This window comes from Eleutherodactylus coqui, chromosome 1, assembly GCF_035609145.1.
Source record: "Eleutherodactylus coqui strain aEleCoq1 chromosome 1, aEleCoq1.hap1, whole genome shotgun sequence".
Taxonomy (NCBI): Eukaryota; Metazoa; Chordata; class Amphibia; order Anura; family Eleutherodactylidae; genus Eleutherodactylus; species Eleutherodactylus coqui.
In genome coordinates, this window is record NC_089837.1 from 133,471,411 (window position 1) to 133,498,048 (window position 26,638).

Consider the following 26,638-nt stretch of genomic DNA (forward strand, 5'->3'; position numbering starts at 1 on the left):
TCTTTTTCCCTATATTATGGAGTCTGGGTCTGGACATCTGAGGATAAGACTCTGCAGTGTAGTTTCAGGGAAGCTGTGTTACGGCTGAAAACTGTGCTGAACAGCATGTCAGCATAGTCTGTATATTGATTATTATTGGCTGCATGATTTTGCAGGTAAAGCCGTTGTGTATGTATAAAATTGTGCAGCCATTTGATCAATTTGAAACTATGCCAAACAAAATCTCAATACAGTGTTCGACTATACTGTGACCATGTCGCCATATGGCCTCACTTTAAGTGTGTAGCTAAAAGTTTATGGACCCTGGTGTAAAAATTCAGTTTGGACCCCTCTGTACAACCTCTTTTCATGTCTGCTGTAGATATTCCATCTGTATCTTTCCACTGCATTTCTGGGTCTCTTCAACTGTTCACACAGAATAAGTTTCAATGAAAATCCCCCACTTAGGCCACCTGCAGACGGGCGGAAATTCCGCGGCGGGATTCCCCGCAGAATTTCCGCCCCTGGACGCCTGCAGATGGCCGTGGTTTGTCTGCGCAAAATTCCGCGCAGCAAAACAAACCGCGACATGTTCTAATTCTGTGCTGGGCTCGCAAAGCCCCACACAGAAACATCACTCACCGTCCGTCGGCTCCGCTCTGCGCATGCGCCGGCTACCCGGCAGCCGGCACATGAAAGAGCCGGAGCTGCGGGAGCAGGTGAGTTCCACGCTGCTCCCTGCAGGCGCTCGGGTCGGGTCCGGCTGCGAGAATTCTCGCAGCCGGATCCGACCCGGCCGTCTGAAGGCGGCCTTAAACTGTACATTTTTTCCATGCATGCATGGAGATATGAATGCAAATTAGGACAGAATGCTCAATGTGAAAGGAAATGAGAAGGTTTAATTAATGGCTTAAACAACATATTACTGTGCAAAAATTGGCTACCTTAGGCCTTAGTCAGACGGGCGTTTTTTCGCGCGATTTGCGCATGCGCATGCGTCTGGCGATTTTTTAAAACCATTGCTTTGCAATGGTATCGGACACATGAGCGCTTTTATGCGCTCGTCCGATAAATAATAGAACAGAAATCGCAGATCGCACCTATCTGCGATCTGCGATTCCTGTTCTTGTCTCTATATGCGCTCAATGGGGCCAAATCATTCTTCTCTGCCACAGCTGTAACAGCTGTGGCAGAGAAGAATGATGTTTGCCCATTGAATTCAATGGAGCCGGCTGTATTGCCGGCTCCATTGAATGCAATGCGCTGGACAGCTCCGGCTCGTTTCTAATGAAACGCGGCTAGGAGCAGATTTTCGGGCGATTTTTGGGCCCCGGTCACACGATTTGCGGATGCGCATCCGTCATGTGATCCGCAAATCGCACGAAAAAACGCCCGTGTGACTAAGGCCTCAGTGTGATTATGATGTTATTGTTTAGCTCTTTTACTTACTCCAGGGGGCTGATCTTTGGCAAAGTATCCCCAGGTGCTTGAGTTCAAATCAATGCGATATTGAGGGTGTTCTGTTTCACCAAGTCCATAGATGTAATTTGAGGGTAATAGATTTGATATCTGAATAAACATGTCTGAGAAGGTAAATCCGGGAACTTGAGAATTCCAACTGGGAAAAGGGAAATTTGTCAAGTAATTAATAATTAAAGGCGCTCTGTTCCAACAATAATGGCTAAGAACTGATCAAAGTTACTAGACAGTGTCCAACCAATCATAGGATACCTATCATAAAAGTAAATATGACTGCATATAACAGTTTAACCATTTCACATACAAAAGTTAGAAATCTACATAGAAAAAAAAAAAAAAAATTTCTATACAAATCAAAGATAAAGGTTTTGCAAGTCACAATTGAAAATCTCCATCTCTCAAATTGGAAAGCCCTAGACATATCTAAAATTAAGCAATTTTGGATTAATGAGAGCTTCCAATCATTTACTCATCCTGACTTCTAAATTCCGGATCCCCAAAACAGATTTTTATAAGTATCTTCAAGTTTGACATCTACTGAGATCTTTTCCTTCCATTCGAGGATTAGCAATCCCGCTAAACTTGATGCCTGGCTGTCTTCCTGTCAAGGCAATAATAAAGGGTTCTCTACTGGTTACAAAATTCTGAACCCGTTCCTATTAGATTCCTTATCTGAATTCAAAAAGAGATTGGAAACTGATCTAAAAATCTTGATCTCATGCGACCATTGGTGCCCTGCTTTTACTTCTGTTTCTTCTGTTTCTGGATGCACTAATCACCTTGAAATTTCTAATGAAATAATTTATAGATGGTATTTTACCCCAAGTCCTTTGAAAAAAAATATCTTCTTTTCTTTCTAAGTCATGCTGGCAGTGTGGCTCTTAATAGAGTGATTTATTACATATGTGGTAGAAATGTCCCTATATCTCAAATGCTTGGCATCAGGTCTTCCAATTAATCTCAAACCTCTATGGAATTCAAATTCTTCCTTGCCCTGCTTTGGCCTTACTGGGCATTAATATAGACCTACTCCCCAGTAATCTACGCAATGCTCTCCTTCATATCCTTACTGTAATCAGGATAAATGTTGCTCAATATTGGAGAACCAAATCCACTCCTTCTATAACCAATATCATTAGGTCAACAAATACAAACTGTTGGTTTGAATGCATGAGTGCAAGCACTGTTAATAAAAAAAAAATAAAACAGGATTGGAAGATCTGGCTGCTAAGTAACTTGAATTATCTGCCATCACATTTACTTCAATGATCTTTTTTATTGTACTGACTGAGCTTTATGTTAGTATTCATTAATTCTATATAATCTAAGTTTTTCTGAATATAATGTTTGATATTCAAAACTTGAACTATCATTAGTAACCTTTAGGGTGGCTTCACACGAGCATATTTTTGTGCTTGCATACGCACGCACAAAAACACGTTTGTATTTGCAATATTGCATTCCCTATGGTGTGTGCACATGTCCATGCTTTACAGGTGTGTGCCTGCAGAGATAGGACATGCGTGCACCATTGGGAATGCACGCATTGTTTTCAATGGAGCCGCAGCTGCTGCCGGCAGCTTTATTAAAAACAATGCTCTGCCTGCACCCCTGCATTCTTTTTCAGGGAAGGGCTTTTCATATAAGCTTCCCTGAAAAAGAAACATTTTAGTGTAAAAAAAATTAAAACATTAATAATACTTACCTCTCTGCCGCTGTTTCCTTCACCCCTGCTAGTTAAAATAATTCCCTGCTGCTACATCTGCAACATCTGTGGCAGATTCAGCAGAGGAATTCTTCAATCCTCTACCGCAGCTGTCACACATGACACCTGCGGTAGAGAATCCTGCTGCCGACATCCCCGTCATTGGATTTCAGGGAAGGGCTTTAAGCATAAGCCCTTCCCTGAAAATCCAATAAAAGTAGTGTAAAAAAACAAAAAAAAAACATACTCACCTTCTTTCAGCTGCCGGGGCTCTACTGCAACTTCAGGCGCTGTCCCCGTCTCTGTAGTTCTGAGCTATCAGCAGCCAGGGGTTTAAAATCCCCGCCTGCTGGTAGCTCTGACTGTGATTGGCTGAGCGCTTCAGAAGTCGCCACTGAGCCCCAGTAGCCGTTAATGAATTTCAGGAAAGGGCTTCATAAGTCCTTCCCTGAAAATCCATTTAAAATAGTGTTAAAAAAAATTAACTGCCTTCAGCTGTGAGGCTCAGCTGCGACTTCTGGCGCTGTCCCCGGTTCTGTAGTTCTGAGCTATCAACAAAACTTGTTCCATAAACAAATTAATTTAAAGGAAGAAGGAAAAATCCACTGACTTGCATGGAAATGAATAAATTAGGTTCTATTAACTCTAGAGTTTTTCCCACATTATGGGTCACACATATTTGCATATCAGCATGCATATGGTTGGCTTCAGGATCTATAGAATTTAGATACAAAATTCTGCTGCATGCTCCCTAAAAAATAAACTTTCTCATGGTATGTTCTCATTATTTGAAGCGATTACATTTTTCTAGGATATGCCATCACTTCATGATCATCTACATTTGGTTACTTGCGGGGCCCATGTGGTAGTATTCCCATTTAGCCAAACTTGGCTGAGATGGGAATACTGCATTCCACAGTGACCAGTAACCAGGATTATGGAAACAGCCAAACTGGCTGTTCTATGCCATTTCCAAAACAATGAATAACTCTACATCAAAACAGTGTAACACAGTGAGCTACACTTCTGAAATATGGTAACAGCATATCTACTTGTACTACGATGTTTACATAGTCACCATAAATGTTTAAGTATGTTGGGGAAACAGTGTAGAATTCCCATTTTGGATGTTTCTATATTCTTGACCGGTGTGGGCCATGGTGTAATGGCTGGTTCAGAACTTGTTAGCACTTTTAAGCCCGATAAACTATGTTAGAGAGCGCAAAGGTGAGGGAACAAGGGTTTTAAGGAGTTGTTTTTCATACTCAATGGATCCCTCCGATTCATCACTGTGGCCCTGAGAAATCATTATGCACACACAGTGTGACTCCTGTCAGACAGATTTGTGTGTGCAGTCTGCCATGAAGATCAGTGAGAGAGCATGTGCAAGCAGCCTTCTGAAAAGAGTCATGCAGTGTGTGTATGAGAATTTCTGGGGGCACAGCACTGGAATAAGGGACCCAGTGAGTATAAAAAGCAGCTCCTCGGAACTCTCATCTCCTCACCTTGGAGCCCCATAATGTAATTCATGGGGTTCAAATATGCTTACAGGCTCCCTTTAAATGTTCTAATTCTTCATATTGTGTATTAATGTACTGTGCTCCCTCAAGTTACAGTGGCCTCAGGTTACAATGGTTTCCACATGCAATAGTCTTTCCTCGGTCATTATAACTTGAAACCAGATTCAACATACAATGCCACGGATAGTCTGGGTATGCAGCATTTTGCTGGAAAATCCAACCAATCATCATGGAGATTTCACTGGTAAAACACTTCTATTACTGAAGTCCATGCACTGATTGGTTGTCTAGTAGCGCCTCCCTACAGTACAGTGCAGTACTTTACTTCTTTACTTCTGCCAGGATGAGTTGCTCTTTTGGACACCAGGTGAGAGTCACTCCATGTTATATTTCTGGTACATGTGTGCAATGTAATCCTAAAAAAGCTACTGTCCTCTACATAGAAAGTGATATACATCTTCAAGCAGCTATATCACACTTTTTAATGTTGAGACTTGCTTTATCTGTATTAGATGCCTAAATTATTTTCTTTAATCTTCATTTTGCCTTATTTTCAGTTGACATTTTGGGGGCTCTGGAAGAAATTATCAGTTTTCCATAGAGCTATGGTCCCAACATGCAGTGCCATATTTTTAACATATGATGTTCGTCTTGGAACTAATTAATATTGCAATTTTAGGGACCCCTGTATTATGAAATACATTATGAATGAATGTTACTCTGAGAAAGCAACCATTACTTACATTACTGTCTTAGTGCTTCGCCTTGTGATGCGAATTCCAAAAGGATTATTAACAATCTCAACATCATATAGTCTCCCTAGTCCTGTACTGGATGGTGTGCTTGGGGTATTTAGTGGCACAGGAACTTCATATCTCTTGTTATTAGGATCATATATCTATGAATACAAAGTTTATATACATTAGATACATAGTGCATATGCAATAGGATATTGGCAAAACTTTTCCTTTGATATATACATGTATCCACCCTTAACCCTTTCCAATCCAATGTTTCTGCCACCCGCATACTTCCCAGCTCTTAGTTATTTCAGTGGTAAAGAGTTTGGTGGATTACTTGGAATTACCCTACATTTTTAAAAGAGGAAAACATAAACATGAACTCACCTGATGATTTTATTATCGGTTTTAGGTTAATTAAAGTGTTTTAGTTAGTTTTTGTTTATAGTATTTTTGAGTGTGATACTTCTTGAGGCAATCTCCAGAATGAATTCTGGGCTTCCTATTGCATATTTCACAGTAGAAATTTGTTTCTTTCCTTCCCCCTTTCTCATTTCTTCTGCTGCATACCATGCAATCCTCTGTTGATTTCTTTTTATTTTGCGTTATGAAATACGTCTTTCCATTTAGTCTTTCTTCAAGGTCTGAAGATGATGGTTTTCCCCTTTTTCTTGAATTTCTGTTCCTCACATTTCCCATAAGCTGAATGATATTTTCCTGTAAGAAAGGTGTGTCTGCAATTTTCTCCACTCTTTTTCGTATTCACTGAGTAAAGGATGCACAAATGTAACTTTCATCAGCTAAAAAAAATATTTTCTTACATCATTTGTGGGACTTCCTTGTAAATCCATAACATCCATAATGATCAGCTCTGTTAACTCCAAACTTTGTGTATTCTAAAATTACTGTAGGTTTTTCAAATGGAACAGGCCGTTTCTTCATATAACCAGGGATTAACTGTGTTTGAGGTCCAAATAATGTACTCAGGATTGTCACTGACCTCTTGCCATGGAATGAGAGGCACATCATTTTCATATCACATTCATAGGCACATAAGTGATATTCTTGAAGTTTCTTCTTTTTCAGATACTTCCTAGAAGCTATAACTTGTTCTGCTATATCTATTTTCATTTCATGCAATTCCAGAGCAAGTTGAGGGCCTGTGTAGAGCTTGTCAGTGTATATGTGATAGCTTGAACCAAAGGTTGTCGCTAGCAAGGTTGTGCCAAATGAACAACTAATCGAGACATAAATGGCAAATCAAGGCAAATAAGACTTTTGGTTGTTGTCTTGCCAATAGAGAATGTGAGAAAGCACAACTATTTTCTAAGTCACCGACAAAAAATTTGTAGGCCCCATTTTGCTTGCTTCTACAGATTGTAGCATTTCCATTGAATCCTTTCTTTGAATCCTACTGTGCTTTCATCTATAGCCACATTTCTTAGAGCATAGCACAAGTCACATAGCATCGCAGTTTGCTTAGGTCACAGTGTCTAGTTACACAAATGAGGACATATGAGTTTCCAATTGTGCATGGCATGATCAGCACAGTTTGCACTCGGAGTGGTTTGCAGCCAATCAGAGGAATCAGGATCACCTCTGTACGCTGAGCACAGAGAACAGCAACAGCAATGCAGAACGGGTCCAGGTGCAAGCAGCGGATTGTAATGGCTCTGTTAGATCTCAGGGTCTCTAAAGGTCTCAGCAGGCCCAAATTCAAGCAAGGGTCATCTCCTCTAGTCACTGGCTCAGGTCAGATGTGCACTGACTTGCAGCACTCTGCTCACTATACTCTCTAACTCAGAGACTGAACTAGGAGCCTTTGGGCCCTGATGCAAAATCTACCATGTGCCATTTATAATACTGTCTTGGTATGTAACAGAAGGGTTTTTTGTGGTACATAAGGCTCCTGGGCACAGTAGCGACTACTACGTCTGCACCTCCTATAGTTATGCCCCTGCTCTGACTGCCGCACTAACTTGACCACAAGGCCCTCTGAACTGTCTCCTTGTATAACCAAGCACCACTGAGCACAAACCACAAGCAGAGCAACATATTGTGTCTACACATGTAATCTCTGACCCTGCAATGTGCATGCCCATCACTAACTGAACAAAATAGGTTAAAGTCACAGCACCTGCTGCAAAAAGTGCATGTTAAACATATACATCAAACATATCAACATGGCATACCAAAACACAGTATGGTACTACAAAGCATAGCTGTCACGGCTTTTCGGTCGCGACAGCATCGTGGCACGGTGGCCTCGATGCAGGCCAAGACCTGTTGCCTTATTATGCAGGACAAGGATTAATGCACTATGTGCAGAGTCTGCTGGTGCTGTCTCTCTTTGCTGTATGGATGTTTGCTGCATTAGTCATGCCTGTGAGAAGGTTAGAGGTGTGCTTCTCTAATTGCTCTGCTAGTCCTCAGGTGTGGAGTAGCCTTATATTCTCACCCCTCCCTTTTCTCAGTGCTGCCTATTCAGCTCCATAGAGGAGTAGTGGAGAGTAGAGCCCCTCTGTGCTGGGTATACTGCTACTTTTAGATAACTTGCTGTTGTTTACTTTTCAGTTGTATTTTTTGTTTTCTTTTCTGTATTGTGTTGCTGTTCAGTTCATCACTCCAGGGACCTCTGTAGGGACAATCAGGGACCAGGATGAACACCGTGGGGCCGCCTCTATCAAGGTGATTACTCGGCTTCTAGGCAGGGATCATTTATCCCCCTACTAGGTTATTGCCAGACTTCCTTCTCGCTGGAGTGGTGTTACTGTTCAGCATGGTGCGCTGTGTTCTATAGTGCATAGTAGTATTCAACTGCATTGGTTGTGAACGTCACCCTGCATCCATGCTGAGCATGGTGTTTGTGTGCCGCACACACGTGACAACAGCACTGATCAACAGTTAACTGCATTGGCATTTCATAGTTCAAAGACAAATTGTGTACTGAGGGCCTATCAGTTCTCGGTGTGGGAGAACCCCTTTACATTGTGCTTCCAACATTACTAGTTTGCATGAAGAATTTGATAATTTATGAACAAACTGAAACAAGTTGTTGTGGTTATTATAACCCATGTGAAGTGATCCTTTTATAGCCATCTGCTTATTCTAAACTCACAGTTTGCAAGAATGCAACATTCCTGGAGTTACTAAACACTTTCTTAAGTTTAGGCTCAAGGCAAGATTTGTAACATATAGTATTGTAGAGATTGGATTCTAAATTGGTGGAGACTTTGGAAAGTTTAGAGAATCCCTGCAAGTGCTGGCTCAGTACATTCAGAAACATTCAGAAGAGGAAGTAAATTGAAATAAATTGATATCAAAATGTTGTAAATGATATTTCCACTAACAGTGTTTAGTAATTTCCTGTTTCCACATAAACGAGCTGTAAAAAAGTAACACTTCTGTCTGTCATTTATTACTCATGTTGATATATCTTCCTGATGAACAAAACTCTGTTTCATCAAATTTACTTTTCTAGTGACATTGTAACAACAATTCTCCTTTCAATTATATGCCCGCTTACAAGACCATACCCTAGATGTAAACAACCAATGGATAGAAATCTTACCTTGAATTGAAGCATTTCATTTTCATGGAATGTGACAGCTAATTTAAGATCATTTATTGGGTGAGAGATATTATAACGTGATGACGGCTGTGCATTGTGTAGATCTGCAGTTATTACTGTTGCAGTGGTTTGCACATTGGTAACGTTATAACCAAAAGAAGGGGGATAGATACACGATGGAAGGTTTGTAGCAACAGCCTCCTAAAAATCATAACAAAGATACAATGAATATAATTAATGAGGTTTAGATTAAAAATGGAAAGCATACTCTATCTATACAGATTATATATATATATATATATATATATACATACATATCAGGGATAACTAGTGGATTGTTGGGGTGTCTGGCTGCTGAGACCCTCAGTGATCACGAGAACAGGGTTTCTGAAGGTTCTCATACAAATATAGAAGCAGTTGAGCATGTGCACTGCCACTCCATTTATTTCAATGGGACTGCCAGAGACAGCCAAGCACTTCAATTTGACTATTTTTGTCAGGGATCCCAATGGTCGTGCTCAGTAGGCGTCTCAGCGGTCACAGTCCCCACTGGTCAGCTAGTTATCTTCTCTCATATGAATAGGGGATAATTTCCTTTGTTGGGACAAATGCTTTGATGTTAGTACTACCATGTTCCCCGAAAAAATAAGACCTACCCCCAAAAATAAGCCAAAGACAGATTTTTGGGGAGGCTTAAAATATAAGCCCAACACTGAAAATAAGCCCTAGTTACACTACATAAAAAATAAAATAAAAAGGCTCGTTTTAGGTCACTCCTGCTCTTTATAGCGTGCGTCCCGCAATCCTCGACACTCGTACGTCACTTCCTGGTTATGGGATTTATAAATTCCGCCATCCAGGAAGAGATGGCTGTGATTGGTTCTTCAACCACTGCTTAGCCAATTAACACAGTGCTGTATGAACTATTCACAGCCATCACATTGGTTCATCGAGCACTGCATTAATTGGCTGAGCTATGGTGCTTAAAGAACCAATTAACCACCAGTGCATTGTGAAGGTGGGATTTATGAATTGGCTGGCCACGGCTCAGTCACTCATTGGAGTGCTTGATAAACCAATGTGCGCCGGAGCTGTGAAGAGGAGAGGGACATACCTGGATATGCACCAAGCCGGCTAGATAAGTATAATAAGACCTTTTCTAAAAATAAGACACTGTACCTCTTTTGGGGCAAAAATAAATATAAACCAGGGTCTTATTTTTAGAGAATAGCAATGAGCAAACTTTTGAAATGTTTGTCTAGACCGGTTTGCTGAAATTTTGCAAAAATTTTAGTTCAGTCTGAATCAGAAGTTCACTAAACCTCTTAAAACTGGTATATAACACTATCTAAGAGCCATTTTATGGCTCTTAAACAGTGTTGTACACCAGTGTTCAGGACTAGCATTAAGCATACTGAAACAGTATAACTCAAAGCTTAGTAAAGTTCAGCCTAAAATAGGCTTCTACTGGTTTGGTTCGCTCAACGCTACCTACAACAAAAACACAGCAACATTTCTGATAGAAGATGCCTGACTTCAAGCCAGGAGAAGGAGGAAGCCAGTTCTGCAGGCACAGTATATGCTTCCATGGCAATGGAGGTCCCAGCATCTTCCTTTTCATGGCTTAAAGAAAGGCACCTTCTGCCAGAAATGTTGCCATGTTTTTGTTTTTGTAACCACAATAAAGAATTCTGCCCAACTAGCAATAATTGATAACAATGACATAAATGACACAAGAAACCCCAGAGACATTATTGCACTTGTGTGTATAGCTCTTTGAAAAAAAGAAACACAAAAGACTGTGATTTGAACAAGCATTTGCAGTATAATAACTAGCACAAAGCAGAGTAGGAGCAGTAATTGCTGGGCAAGCCACAACCTCTGCCTAATGACTGATGTGTTCAGCTCAGGCTCACTGAACGTGGAGACATTCATTAATAGGCAATGGGATAGGTTTGTGCAGGGCAAAGGGGGAGTGTGTGGACCAGTCATAATAAGAAAACCTTTAGAAAGTTTGCTGACAATTTACAAACAGTGAGCACTTGAAAAACACTGATTTCCGGGTCATGTGGGCACCTTGCACAATGAGACAGGTATTATTGACACTTGTCTATATACTGCCCACCTATGGATACCATAATTTAACCCTTTCCAATTCACTGTCTGACGTCTAAAGACATTCTGATTGAAGGCTGTACAGCTCAGATGTCGGAATGCATCCACCAGGGTATTGTTACTGTATTTTACTAGCCGCTCTGTTTTCGGGGGCCTCTCCAGCATGTCACATACCGCAATACTGGCTCTAGCCAGCAGATGGCAGCATTGTATAATGGCAGAAAGAGAAAGCCCCCTAGGAAACCCTGAATCCAAACTTGGATTGCAAAGGGTTAAACTGGATCTGACAGATTTCCTTTAATGATTTAAAATGCTTACAATAACATAAGTGATATTATAAATACTCCAGTATAAAAAAGCTAAACGTGTCAGAGAAGTGATACCTTTATTGGTTAACCAGAAAAAATATATATTTGCAAACCTTTAAGACTACTTAGGTCTCTTTTATGCAGATATGACAAAATATTTCTGAAGAAACATATATACACAAAAGAACAGAGACAAGGTGTGATCAATTTGCAATAAAAAGGCAGTATAGCAAACGGAGCACTGAGAGACCAGAATTTAAATAATGATGAACCAGGGTCATAGAACTAAGTTTTGTGCATAAGATGAAAGGCGAAGAGGTGATGATTAGGAAACCACAGATTAGGGTGATGGGTGTGAAGCCTACATATAATGAGTCATAAACCCAGGAAATATTCCCAAATTTACCTCTACTCTCATACAGGCCTTAAACCTAAGAAATCTCCTTATTTGAAGTGCCTTCTCATCACCATCAGGTACTGGCAGTGTTCCTTGTAACAGCAGAAAATGCAAGACCTGTTGCACATCCTACCAACAAACACTGTCCACGGACCCAACCTATGACATGACTCTAAAATCTCTGTCGCTTTCTCCTGTACATTGTGTACATGTTATGATGTACAAGGTGTCCCGAGAGCATATACATTGAAAACCGGAAACTAAAATCCAGGACGAATTTGCACAGACATACAATAATGAGGAAGCTGGATACACCCTTAGGGAACCATTTCTTTGGGCCAGGTCACAGCTTAATGGATATAAAAGAAATTATACTGAAAGGCCTTAAGAATGACAGAGACAGAAAAATCAGTGAATTTAAATTGATAAGACCTTTCAAGACAAGGGCTCTCTTTAACATCTGGATTTATGACTCATTATATGGACACTTCACACCCATCAACTTGATCTGTGACTTCCTAGTCATCACCTCTTCCCCCTTTCATCTTATACACAGACCTTAGTTCAATGTCTTGAGGTTATCATTATTTATAGGCTGAGCTCACTGCTCCATTTGTTATCCTGCCATTTTTAAGATGCAAATTAATCACATTGCACCTTTGCTCTTTTGTGTATAAATGTTTCTTCAGAAATGGTTTAACATACCTGCCTGATGAAGAAGCCTAAGTAGCCTCCAAATTTTCCAAATACATTTTTCTGGTTAGCCAATAAAGCTATCACCTCTATAAAACTTTACCTATTTATGCATAACTATTTAACATAACAGATTTTTTTGGCTAGCATGGTACCGCACTATTTTTGCTCGACTTTGCAATAAAATATAAACTACTTATTCATCAACGTTATATATTTTGTCAAGAACGTATCTTAATACATACGGCATAGAAGCATCCACGTTTTTCACAATTTTCTTGGGTAAAATCTTCTTCAGGGTAACATTCAAACCTGTTCAAATCACTAATAATTTCAAGTGTATATGAATCTCCAAACACCAGACGAAGGCCTGTTATATGAGCAATCTGTGAATATAGGATAAGTATTTAGGGCAGTTTATTTGTAAAACGAAAACTATTATATTAACATAACTGTACATTTTAAAGATTTCTATACTGGTGTAAAAAAATAATAGCAGACCAAAAAGATGAAAATGAAACTTTTCTAGGTAAATATAAGTTAACTCACTATAAGTATGGCATTATCAGGTGACCCATATCACCATGCTAACAGATAACATAATGAATTCATGCAATGTATTAATATTTAACGTATTTGTAATTATTACCTTAGTGTCTGCATCATAAATAGCTGTATGGGAAGAACTTTGAATCACACCGTCTTTTCTCACAATGAAGGCTGTACTGGCCTTTAATAGTCCAAGAATTTTAATTTCATCAAATATTAGATGATTTGGGTCTAGGTAGTTACCCTGTTTGACTGTCAAGGTTATAGAACTCTAAAACAAGAAATAAGGAAGTAAACATAAATGTACTAGCAACTACATACCAGATAAATCAAGATGGATTTCTGATCTTTATTCTTTATTGTAAGTCAGGTTCACGCCTTATTTATACATCTAACGTGCCTATAGATTATAACTAGTAATTCTTAGCAACTTACAGTAGCAGTGTTACTGCTGGCACAATGTGCCACTTACCACACAGCTCTGCTAGAAGCATGGCACACACACAACACACAGCTCTGCTACATGTGCGTCACACACACAGCTCTGCTACATGTGCGTCACACACACAGCTCTGCTACATGTGCGTCACACACACAGCTCTGCTACATGAGTGTCACACACACAGCTCTGCTACATGCATGTCACGCACACCACACATAGCTCTGATTCATGCACGTGTCACAGACACACATAGCTCTGCTACATTAGTGTTGAGATACACATACCACACACAGCTTTGCTGCATACATTTATCATCTGTCTCTGCTGCTTTAGGATCTGTTATGAGGTCACCATCATGTAATAAGGGGCAGAGCAAAGAGCCAGTGAGTGATCACATGATGGTGACATCATCCCAGGTCTTGTCAGCACACAGCTGCTGTCCAGCTCTGCAAGTCTTTTATTAAAGTGAAGCAGCACCTGTGATGACGTCACCATTATGTGATCAGGGGTGAAGCTAAGAGCCGATAACTGATTACATGACAGTGACATCATCACAGGTGCTCAGAATTCACAAAGAAACGTTGTCCTTATGTTTTATGAGCATGGAGCAACAAAAGCTGATTTTTATTGAAATACACCAATGATGCTGCCACTCTTTGTGAATTGTGAATCATCACAGGTGCTGTCAGCATATGGCTACTGTCAGGCTCTGCATGTTTTATGCCTTAGGACCTGTGATTACATCACCATCATGTGATCAGGGGTGGAGCAGGTGACTCAAAAAGTCACACACGGACTCACGGACAAGTAATCACTAGCACTTTGATAGCTAATACAGACATACAGTTACAAATTCCTGAGGCATATGTTCATGGACCATTCCATAGAGGTAATTGACTGATGGCAGTAGCCTATTCTTCCAGTCTACTCAGTTTGACCCAATTAATATCTATAACCTAATTTATAATCTAAAATAGGTAACTACAAATATAAGATGTTATTTTTCTTCTCCTGATACAGCAGGTTAAATTTCACATCTGCATTCATAATTCTGTCTTGCCCATTGTCTGTACAAAACTACACATAATAGGATATGTATTCTTCACATAAGGTAAAGTACACTTTATTATTTGGGGTAGGAATAATAGCCCTTTTAGACAGAACAAAAATCTTACGATTCTCGACATCATCACCAGCTTGTTCGTGCTTGGGGAGCTTGTTTTGGCTACACGATTCCTGTTAAGAATCGTGCAGTTCTCACTCACTTATCATTCAGTGTTTCATATTCCTATGTAAAATACTGAACGATCAGTGTTTAAACTGCCCGACAAGTGAACGAGCCGACGCTGAGTTTTACAGCGCCTGATACAGAACAACGAACAAGAACCTCACGATTCAGTCGTTGACTCACATTTAAACTGAACGATTATCATTCACTGTTGTTCATCTGAACAATTTTGTAAACCATAATCGTTTCATCTAAACACACTATAATGTGAGGAGGGATCCTAAAAATGTTGAGACTTGATTGTCATTTGTTTTATTTTCAAACTTACTTCAGAATTGTGATACAAAGTGGTTAATCAAACATGAATTGCATTTATTATGATTTTCTCTCAATTCATCATAAGCATCACGCAGTGAAGAAGTTACTATATTTGATAGAAATATATATTGCTAATTATTTCTTATATGACTGCAACAGTTTATATGCCACTTCATGTAGACTGAGTTATATATGGATATATTTCTATTATATACATATATATATTTCTATGCTGTCACCTAGTGCGCCCGTGTGTCTAAGCCCATATTCCTAATAAATATGCAGTGGAGGTGAGGAATAGATTTAGGGGACTAGATTTAACAGATGGGGTCTCAGAAGAGACTTGGCCAGTAGTTTGCAACATTGTTCAGGGGGCAGCAACAAAGAACGTCCCAAAGAAAAAGAAAACCAAGAAGGCAAGATGGTTGTCTGCTGAGACAATGGAAGTAGGCCAAGAAAGAAGGAAAGCAAAAGGAAAGCCAGAAGGGATAAGGAACTATTTCTAAACAAATAATGCATGGAAGTATAAAAAGACAATAGAATAGGAAGGACGAAAGACCTCTTCCAGAAAATTAGAAACATAGGAGGTAAATTTTAGGCAAAAATGGGCATTATCAAAAACAAAGATGGCAAGGATCTAACAGAAGTGGAAGAGATCAAGAGAAGGTGGCGAGAATATACGGAAGATCTGTATAGGAAGGATAGTAATATCAGGGATAGCTATGACGGTGTGGTGAGTGAATTAGAACAAGATATTCGGAGGAGTGAGGTTGAATGGGCCTTAAGAAACATTGCCAATAAGGCAGCAGGAGACAACGGTATCCCAGTTGAACTGTTTAAAATCTTGAAAGATGATGCTGTCAAGGTAATGCATGCCATATGCCAGCAACTATGGAAAATACAAGAATGGCCATCAGATTGGAAAAAATCAACTTATATCCCCATACCAAAAAAGGGAAACACTAAAGATGCTCTAACTATCGCACAGTGGCCCTTATCTCACATGCCAGTAAGGCAATGCTCAAGATCCTGCACGGTAGACTCCAGCAATGCATTGAGCGAGAGTTGTCAGATGTACAAGCTGGGTTCAGAAAAGGCAGAGGAACTAGAGACCAAATTGCCAATATCTGCTGGATAATGGAGGCAGGCAGGGAATTTCAGAGAATCATCTGTTTCTGTTTTATTGATTATTCTAAAGCCTTTGACTGTGTGGATCATAATAAATTGTGGCAAGTTCTTGGTGATATGGGGATACCAAGTCACCTTGTATGCCTCCTGAGGAATCTGTATAGTGACCAAGTAGCAATGGTAACAACAGACCATGGAACAGCACATTGGTTTAAGATTGGGAACAGAGTACGGCAAGGGTGTATACTCTCACCCTACCTATTCAACTTCTATGCAGAACACATCATGCGATGAGAGGGGCTTGATGAATCCAAGGCTGGAGTCAAGGCAGTGACAGACTTCATATTTCTAGGCACAAAATTACTGCAGACGCAGACTGCAGCCAGGAAGTCAGAAGACGTTTACTTCTTAGGAGGAGAGCAATGACCAATCTCAATAAGATAGTTAGGAGCAGAGACATCACACTGACAGCGTAGGTCCGCATAGTTAAAGCAATGGTATTTCCCATAGCAACCTATGGATGTGAGAGCTGGACCACAAGGAAGGCTGAGCAAAGGAAAATAGATGCTTTTGAACTGTAGTGTTGGAGGAAAATGCTGAGTGCCTTGGACCGCAAGAAGATCATACCAGTCCATACTCCAGGAAATAAAGCCAGACTGCTCACTGGAGAGAATGATATTAAAGTCAAAACTAAAGTACTTTGGCCACATAATGAGAAGACAGGATACCTTTCAGAAGATGCTGATGTTGGGGAAAGTAGAAGGCAAAAAGAAAAGGGGCCGACCAAGGGCAAGATGGATAGATGATATCCTTCAGGTGATGTTATGGACCTTGGTTGAGTTGGGGGTGGTAACAGCCAGCAGGGCGCTGTAGACAGGGCTTGTCCACAAGGTCACGAAGAGTCGGAGGTGGCTGAACAAATAAACAACAACAATGTGGAATTTCACATATACTTACAGAAGTAGCATTGAATTCATACATAGTATAGAACAGATATTGAATTGAATCTAAAAATAAAACAAAGTAGAATTAATCCTTTATTCCAGGCATGATGAATTCATGTGCAGAGTCAAGCAAATAAATCGTAGGTGCTGGAACATTGTACAGAAATCTTACTGGTGGTTTCACACACAGGTTTTGAAGATAATTTTTCATGCAGTTTTTTTAGTTAAAGCTGGAATTGATCCAGCAGCATGGACAACCTTGCTTTATTCCTATTAGTTTTCCTTTTTTTTAATACAAAAGTCCCCCAAATCCTGTGTGTGAAACCACACATAAGGTCCATTCACAGAGCCATATTTTCTGTCCTTATTCAGCCCATATTTTTACTGACTGAATACGGACCCATTGTGTGCTTTTTGAGAGGGCTAGGGTTTGGGAATGTATGTAAAAATTCATACATTGTATGACTAAAAATAAGTATAATATACAAATAACATATCCTGTACAGGCTCTTCACATGTTATGTACAATAGGGGTAACAATTTCTGCATAAAGGGGTTATTCCAAGATTGACTTTTATTACCTATGCATATAATAGCTTATAAATGTCTGATTGGTGGGGGTTTCACTACTGAGAACCCTACCGATCCTGAGAACGAGAATCTTATGCCCCCCTCCCTTTCCTTCTCACTTTTTGCACCCTAACAGCATGGAGGAGCTTGAATGGAGCAGCAGTCGAGCATGCACAGTGCCAATACATTTATCTTCAATGGGACTGCTGGAGTTTGCTGAGTGCTTGTACTCAGCAATTTCTGTCAGCTCTATTAAAATGAATGGAGTGGCACTACTTATGTTCAGCTGCTGCTCCAGTTAATCTCTACATCACTACAGGGGTGCTATGAGCCTGCAGTGAGGAGAAAGAGAAATGGGACCCCATTCTCAGGACCCCCATCGATGAGATAAGAGTCAATCCTGGGAATACCCCTTTTAGGGTGAACACTCACTGGTGATACAATATCTTTGCAATGCGAGAGTGAGTGAAAACGCATGATAATGAAACCAATGTTTTTCAAAGGTTGCATTGTCATTAGCGATGTTTTCACTGTAACCTTGCATCGCAAAGAAGAATCTGCGATATCACCCATTGTTTTTAATGGGACCAGCGGCAGCTGTGCTAGCCCAATTGAAAACATAGGGAGTGCATTGCGCTCCCCTGACACAGCTGTGACAGCTATGGCAGGGGATTCCTTCTTCCCCGTGGAGTGCTGCCTCTGATTGCTGAGCGCTGTGGCCAATCAGAGGCAGTGCTTTCCAGAGACAAGGATTTTTTAATCCCCGGCCTTCAAAACACAGAAAAAGACTGCTGGGGTTGGAGAGAAGAGACAGACGGCTCTTCTAGGTGAGTTAATTTTTATTTTTTTTTACAGCTAGCCATGATTTTCAGGAAAGGGCTTATATTTCTAGCCCTTCCCTAAAAATCATTGCCGTGATGGTAGCCTTCATTCCATTGCTTTCAATGAGGCTGCAGTAGCGCTGTCCCATTGAAAGCAATGGGATGGCATCGCGGACCTCTGCCACAGATGTGACAGAGCATTCCTTCATCCCCGCGGGATCCCCTGCCATAGCTGTGACAGCTGTCACAGCTGTGTCAGGGGAGCGCAATGTACTCCCTATGTGTTCAATGATGTTAGCACTGTCGCCGCTGGCCCCATTGAAAACAATGGGCGATATCACAGATTCTTCTTTGCAATGCGAGGTTACAGTGAAAACATCGCTAATGAGAATGAAACCATTGAAAATCATTGCTTTTATTACCATGCGTTTTCACTCACTATCGCATCGCAAGGATATCATATTGCCAGTGGGTGTTCACCGTTAAATAGTATGAGGCATAGCACTTTCCTTCTTACCTAAAATTTTAATATGCAATTACTCACCAATGCCTATACCATTATCCCAGAAAAGATTTCCGTGGGCATTTTCTTGGGCATCCAAAGCAATAAGAAGTTTAAGCGGATTCAAACGACTGAAAAAAAAAATATGTTAAAATGTATGTTTATTATAACTATTTTAACTATTGTGCATAAAATGTGATTTATCCCTCAGTATGATCACTTCAATTAAACAATAGAATTATTTATTAATGTAAAAGACAGTTTTACATCTTGCATTAAAACTGTTACGTTAGCATTAGAGATGGGCGAGCGTACTCGGAAAAGCACTACTCGCTCGAGTAATTTGCTTTATCCGAGTATCGCTGTGCTCGTCCCTGAAGATTCGGGTGTCGGCACGGAGCGGGGAGCTGCAGGGGAGAGCGGGGAGGAATGGAGGTAAGATCTTTCTCTCCCTCTCTCCCGCCCGCTCTCCCCTGCTCCCCGCTGCGACTCACCTGTCAGCCGCAGCGGCAGCCGAATCTTCAGGGACGAGCACAGCGATACTCGGATAAAGCAAATTACTCGAGCGAGTAGTTCTTTTCCGAGTACGCTCGCTCATCTCTAGTTAGCATCAATAAACTGGTGTTAAAAATTTGAAATTCCTAATGAATGTTTGAGATGCTTACCAGTATGATAGGGTTGGGAGTCAATAAATATCATTTAGGTTACTGCAAGACTGGTTATATACTTAAACAGCCATAACATCATTGTGTAGCCAGTCTGTCGTAGTATAATTCCTTAGCGATATGATTATAATGTTACATTTCTACGAATTGGTGTGGTACAACATAAAGAGTGCACACTGCATAATCTCATAAAATGAACAGATAAAATTAAAGAATTTTCCCATCTTTCATATACCATGAAAATTTAATCAATGCACATCCCACTTCTGAGACATACACTTGTTCTGGCCCCTGCTGCCTCTGCAATGGTTGTATGCAATGGCTGGGGGTAGTTGGGAGGAGCAATACCAATACTTTGGTACACTGTTTTCGTGACTTCCATTGAAGTTAATGGGAGTTATACAAACAGCATAGCTGAGTGAGCTATGCTGTTTCTGCGACCCCTGAGTTAAGTAAACAGCTCAACCCAGAGATGTAACTTGAAGCTTCTGGGCCCTAATGCAAAATCTGTAACAGGACCCTCAACTATAACGCTTTAGTCATAGTACTGGACTCCCTATTCGGGGAAAGAAAAGCCTCAGGTTCCAGGGCCCAAGTGCAACCGCATTCTCTGCATCCCCTATAGTTATGCCCCTGGCTCAACCTAGTGTGCTATGCTGTTTCAGTAACTACCATTTACTACCATGGGAGATACAGAAACTGCATAGCCCAGGCATGCTCAGCTGTTTCCATACTTTCAACCAACTGACACAGTGCAGTATTCCCATCACAGCCATGTTTGGCCAAGATGGCAACACCCCTTCAAGTTTGATTTTTTTCTCAATGTAGGCACATCTTAACATATGCAACTCTTTTGCTTGTTCGAAATGCTAATCCAAGACTACAGGTATAGAAATCACAGTGTTATTTCTGTACTGTACCTTCTTAGATTAGTATACTAACAAATACACATTTAATTATATATTATAGTAATTATATATTAATTTAACTACATACTGCCCATTTTTACCTTTGATTTGTATTGAAAGCAGGAGCTTGTTGTGGTAAGATGTAGCCACCTCTCACATGAAGGTTAATTTGTTCTAGTGGTGCTGGCAGAGTTTTCTTGCTACCGGGGTTTTCTACTTTAACACCCTTAAGAAACATAGTGCAATTTTTAATCAGGAACAAAAACTGACAAAATAATATAAACAAATCAAGAGACTCCTTTAAGACCAGAGTTTGAATAATTAACCTTGTTCTACCGTAGTTAGTATCAGATATAATGCCAATGTATGATCCTGCATCAGTTATGAGATATAAGGCAGTATTCTATACTGCTTGGACATAAGGTTAACTGTAAAAATATAGTTTTTAATCCCATTTATACTAAATATGTTCACAGTATAAAAAATTAACATTTTAATAAAAAATAAATGTAATTATGAGATGTACATCAGCTATGTCTGGTATAGCATCTCAACATCATTCACTTGTATAGAGCAAAGCTGCATTAGCTATAACCCATGAGTTGCTCTGTTTCTAGAACAAAGCAGCCATATTTTTTCATGAATCCCCTTAAATTTCATTAATCAATAGATATGCAAATGCTACTATACTTACTGTGTGATAATCATACCAAACTGTGTTTGGAAAATAGACATCCACAGTTCTTGCGTTCTGCAATTAAAAATGCATGAGAGAGATTAGGAAGTGTGGGCAATGGCATTTACCTTAGTTATTATATTCTCGCAGTAAGACATCATCATTTACAAGCCAATAAATGTTCTTAATAAATGTACAGAGTACTGTAGCAAAGCCAAGTTTACTGTTTGGCATAAAGTGCAGAGATATCTCAATTTTTTATAGTGCTACAGGTAAATTTACTAATTTATATTAAAAGGCGTTGTCCCCTCTAGGAGCCCGTTTCCAAATGACTCTTTACGAAATATGGAGATAATAGAGAAGCGCCCTTTGTTTGGATCAGCCTCAATTATCTAGAGGCTAAAGCAGCTGTCACTCCCGAGGATCCATCATGTTGCTGTATTACATTGATTCCCATCTATGTAATTCTTCATATCTTCAATGAATATTTAGCAATCCGGCTGTGGGACCCCCTATTCCATCTATTGAGAAACCTGCTACTTGAGCAGCACTTATCTAAAGTGGACGGCCACCTAAAAGTTTCTGTACTACGGGTGCGTTTTAGCATATGTATTAGGGTGCGGGCAGACGAGCGCATAAATGGCGCGTTTTTGCGACCAAACGTATATACGTGACCATCTGAGGCAATAATTTCGAATGTATTCGTTCACATGGGCGATTTTACAGCACGTAAAAACGGCAATTCGAAAAAAAACGGAACATATGCGACCGAAATACACGCCAACGCATATTCGATGGCCGAAAAGACCATTTGCAAAGTAGGAACAAACGAAAATACGCTTTCTAGCTCTGGTCGTGATCGGTGAAAAACGATCGCTCGGGCGATTATACGTTGCACTTGTGCGAACGTAAATACGCCTACGCTTGTCTGCCCGCACCCTTATGATCATAAGAACCAGATCTTATGTTAATTCTATGGAACTATGGAAGCCCAATGCCATTTCCATATTTTTATGCTTTTGTACTTTCATGTGCATAAACTGTACACCTGTATAATGACAATGTATAATGACAATGTAATTGTGTAGGGTATGGTGAGTATAAATGGGCAATAGTGAAAAAGTATTCAAAAGGTTTTTTAAGATTTTATTGTAACTTAAACGTTGTAATATTTTCAAAATGGAATTTTAGCTTATATAGACTTCTAGTAATTAGAGAAATAGTGTATAACATGTTTAGAATAAAAGTGTTATGCTTGTTGAGAGACATTCCTGCAAACAAGATTGGTCAGTACTAGAGATGAGCGAGCGTACTCGGAAAAGCACTACTCGCTCGAGTAATTTGCTTTATCCGAGTATCGCTGTGCTCGTCCCTGAAGATTCGGGTGCCGGCACGGAGCGGGGAGCTGCAAGGGAGAGCGGGGAGGAACGGAGGTAAGATCTTTCTCTCCTTCTCTCCCGCCCGCTCTCCCCTGCTCCCCGCTGCGACTCACCTGTCAGCCGCAGCGGCACCCGAATCTTCAGGGACGAGCACAGCGATACTCGGATAAAGCCAATTACTCGAGCGAGTAGTGCTTTTTCGAGTACGCTCGCTCATCTCTAGTCAGTACCCTATATAAAAGCTTTTATGGACATTCCTCTTCTTTTAGCATAATGTATAGGACAGTGCCCAATTAATAAACAATTGATATAGTCTGCACAGTTGCCTTTCTATACATTTGAGCGCTAACTGTGCAATTGGGATGCAATCTCTGGTGCTCAGTACAGTGGGGCAAGTGGCCATTGAAAGTGACAGTTGTTATGACCTGTGCAACCACACAAATTGCAAACCTCTAAGGTGGCTTCACATGGAGCGGGATTGCTGTGGAATTTCTGTGTGGACCCTCCACACAGAAATTGGGCGGCATTTACAGTAGCAGCAAAGTGGATGAGATTTTTAAAATCTCATCCACAAGCTATGGAAATAATAACCCGTACAAAACACGTGCGAAAATTAACTGAATTGAATTCGGTGCTGCAAGTCAATTTTATCATCCTCTCCACTGCAGAATTCAACCCCTCTCAATGAGGAGCTAAATTCTGCACAGGAATTCGTGATAAAACCCTCTTCAAAACCCATAGCAAAGTGTGCGGACATGAAGGCAGGCTTTCCATGTCTTGTTTGCAGCGGAATGCCCACTGCAAACATTCCACTGGACCCAGCCTAAGGCTGGCACTGCATGTGTAACCTGTGTTTTAATAGTTTTTTTTTATTCCTGTCTTTGACATAAGGGGTGTTGCTGTAAGAGCTGTGCAGAACTACCCGTTGCACCCAAGCCCTGGTACCTGAAAGGACTATAGATAAAAGGAAATATAAAAGAAAAGATCTATGTACATTGTTGCCAGAAACTTATTCCTCAAAGATATCGACACTTCCTGCACAGTAAAGGTAGACCTTCCTTATTTTTCTCTCTGTGTACTTGTCTCACTATACAAAATAGTATAGTGAAGGAGGCATGACAATGGAAGAGCACTCACATTAACTGAAAGAGCCACGAGGAGAAAAGAGATCGGAGAACCCAGTGAACATGTTGATAAATTATTGCAGATTTTAAAAGGAACATGTCATTAACTATAAGCACTATAAACTAAGTTATTGTGCATATAGTTTAGGTAGAGCCTGGAGACTGTGTTTCATATTTACCTTGTTCCTTGTCCCTACAGTGGCCTTGGGAAAATCAGCACGCACGCACGCACGCATCTTTTCAGAAGGCTGCGCACATACACTCCCATAGAGCTTAGAAGAGTTACGAGGCTGGCTGTGCATGTGCTGACTTTGTCGGGGAACTTTTTAGGAACAGGAGGCTGAGTGAGTATAAAACACAACTCCCTGGACTCCACGGCACCTAAACAATAGGCACCATAAATGTATATTTGTACTTAGTGTAAAATCTCTTTCTTGTTACGTTCAATATGGGACACAGCTGAAGACGATGGGTATAGCTACTGCCACGAGGAGGCGAACACTAAGAAAAAACGTGTTAGTTCCTGGACAGAAAGGTTTGAAGCTTGTGATTGAATCTTGATGCCATCAGATATTCATCTGGGCAACCCCATCTTTGGTAATGTACTTGAAACATGTTGGGATGTAGCTCTCTCTCTCCTGGGTCCACTGTCTCCCTGCTCAGGAAATCAGCTCTTCAGTTGTCCACACCAGGCATATGGACCACCGAGAGCACTGGAAGGGGATCTTCAGCTTATTGCAGGATCTTTGCTGCTTCTGACATGAATGCCATGCTGCAAGTTCCTCTCTGATGATTTATGTTTGCATTGGTCGTCACATTGTTCATTTGGAGGCAAACTGGGAGACCTGTGGAAAGTGTTGGAGTGACAGCAGAATGGACCACACTTCCAACATGTTTATCGGGAAGCTAGCTTCCCTCCTGGTCCAAGTGCCTTGCTTGTGAGTTTCTGAAGTGTACCCCACCAGCCAAGGAGGCTGGCATCGGTAGTGAATACCGGACAGTGTAGAGTCAGAAAAGAGCACCCCTCTTGTCCCACCAAGAGAGAATGGGCCACTGAAGAGGTTGAGCATGAAATTGACTGAATAGAATCACCTCAAAGGAGGAGACTATCAGTTCCAGCACTCTCATGCAGTGACAAATGGTCATGGACTTCTGAATTTACAGGGAACACACCTGCACCTAAAGAAGATGCAGTTTCTGTGAGGGCAGTAGGACATGGGCACATATCATGTCAAAGGAGAGACCCAGGAAGTCCAAACACTGCGACAGTGAGAGGAAGGACTTGGGGTGGTTGATGATCCATCCAAACTGGGACAGACTGTCTAACGTGATGTAGAGACTCTTCAGGTTGTCTTGAGCCTTCGCCTAGATGTCATTGAGGCAGGGAATGGTCACTAACTTCTTCGAAGTTGAGGAAAATCATCGCTGATGCCAGAACCTTTGTGAAGATTCAAGGGGGCGAAGGCCAACTTGAATCGAAGGGCCATGAACTGGTAGTGCTCTGACTGTATGGCAAAAGATAAGCAACCTTGATGTTCATGGATGAAATAAATTCCCCCATTACATGGACACAATGATGGATCTCAGCCACTCTATGTGGAAGTGTCGAACTTTGACATACTAATTCAACTTCTTCAAATCCAAAATGGGTCTGATATTGCCATTCTTCTGGGATACCACAAAAAGATTGAAAGACAACCCCTTGAAGCATTCTAAGGGAGGGACAGGAACTACTATGCCATGAGAGGATAATGCGTGTAACGCATCAGCCAAAGTGTTGGCCTTTGAAGAAGACTTGATGGAATTATGGAGCTGAAGAAGTGATCTGGAGAGTGGGTAGAAAATTCTATGGTGTAGCCCAAGAAAATTACCTCCTGAAATCAGGTGTCTAAAATGTGAGTGAGCCAGGTTTCCATGAATAGGAAAAGTTTCCCTCCCACCCAGGATGCAGTGGTCTGAGTAGAGGAGGATTTCGAAAGCTGTGGCCAGGGATCGCAGGAGGGATGAGATTTAAAGGAGGGTCTTCACTTTTGGTCCCACAGTGATTTCTTGTTATCAGAGGTCTCTGAGCTGAAGCGACGAAAGGAGCAAAACTGAGGTCTTTTCTTGTGCGTACATCTTGCATGACTGGAATTGTACAGTGGAATGTGAGAGCTTTAACCACTAATGGTAATCTCATCCAGTCTGGCCCCAAAGATGCATGATCCAATAAAAGGAATAACCCCCTCCCCCCCCCCCCCCGCATTTGCTTGGACGAGCGTGCTCGCTTATCTCTAATGGTCAGCCTTGTCCTTTACTGACACGGACAAGAAAACGTAGTTTATGGTACTTAATATTGATGACTAGCTCCCTTTAAAGCTCAGGAAGGACCATAATAGTAAAGCTGACTCTCCAGGAGATATTAAATTCAAATGCATAGATGATAAAGGATCAGAGATAAAATGGCTGAATTCTGTTTTTTTTTTTTTAATTAAACATTGTAATTTACATTTTACTTACCTCCCTGAGTACAGGGCTAATCATGAATGCTGCTCCCCACAGGAATTGTTCATAAATATCCCAGGTTGTCTTATCTTCAATGAATCTTAAAACATACAAAGGGCAAACAGATGTGATTATCATGTATTTTACTACAAAAAAAACAAAATATAATAATTATCATTAGAAATTTTGCAGATATTGAAAAGGGACATAGATCATTCCCTAACTAGGTAGGTCTTTTTATTATGGAGAATTGAAATTGAAGATGACAACTTCCATGGGGAAATCCAACTTTATAAAAAAAAAGAACGAAAACTGAGAAATGTATGACAGAAACACATCGGCACAAAATCTCAAGGATTTATATTTGCCAGTGATTAAATTCTTTTTAAACTT

The 26,638-nt window shown here is 40.6% G+C and overlaps 1 protein-coding gene across 2 annotated transcripts in view; it reads right to left on the reverse strand.

Moving 5' to 3' along the window:
• SI (sucrase-isomaltase) overlaps positions 1-26,638 on the reverse strand; it is a 293,147-nt gene that overhangs the window by 63,355 nt on the left and 203,154 nt on the right. For both annotated transcript variants that reach the window (XM_066600648.1, XM_066600657.1), the window contains exons 43-52: positions 26,261-26,345; positions 21,277-21,333; positions 20,684-20,808; positions 19,052-19,140; positions 17,130-17,179; positions 13,157-13,327; positions 12,753-12,893; positions 8,995-9,195; positions 5,427-5,581; positions 1,429-1,597 (exon numbers count right to left, since the gene is read on the reverse strand). In XM_066600648.1, coding sequence (XP_066456745.1) covers positions 1,429-1,597; positions 5,427-5,581; positions 8,995-9,195; positions 12,753-12,893; positions 13,157-13,327; positions 17,130-17,179; positions 19,052-19,140; positions 20,684-20,808; positions 21,277-21,333; positions 26,261-26,345 — 1,243 coding nt within the window. The remainder of the gene's footprint in view (positions 1-1,428; positions 1,598-5,426; positions 5,582-8,994; positions 9,196-12,752; positions 12,894-13,156; positions 13,328-17,129; positions 17,180-19,051; positions 19,141-20,683; positions 20,809-21,276; positions 21,334-26,260; positions 26,346-26,638) is intronic.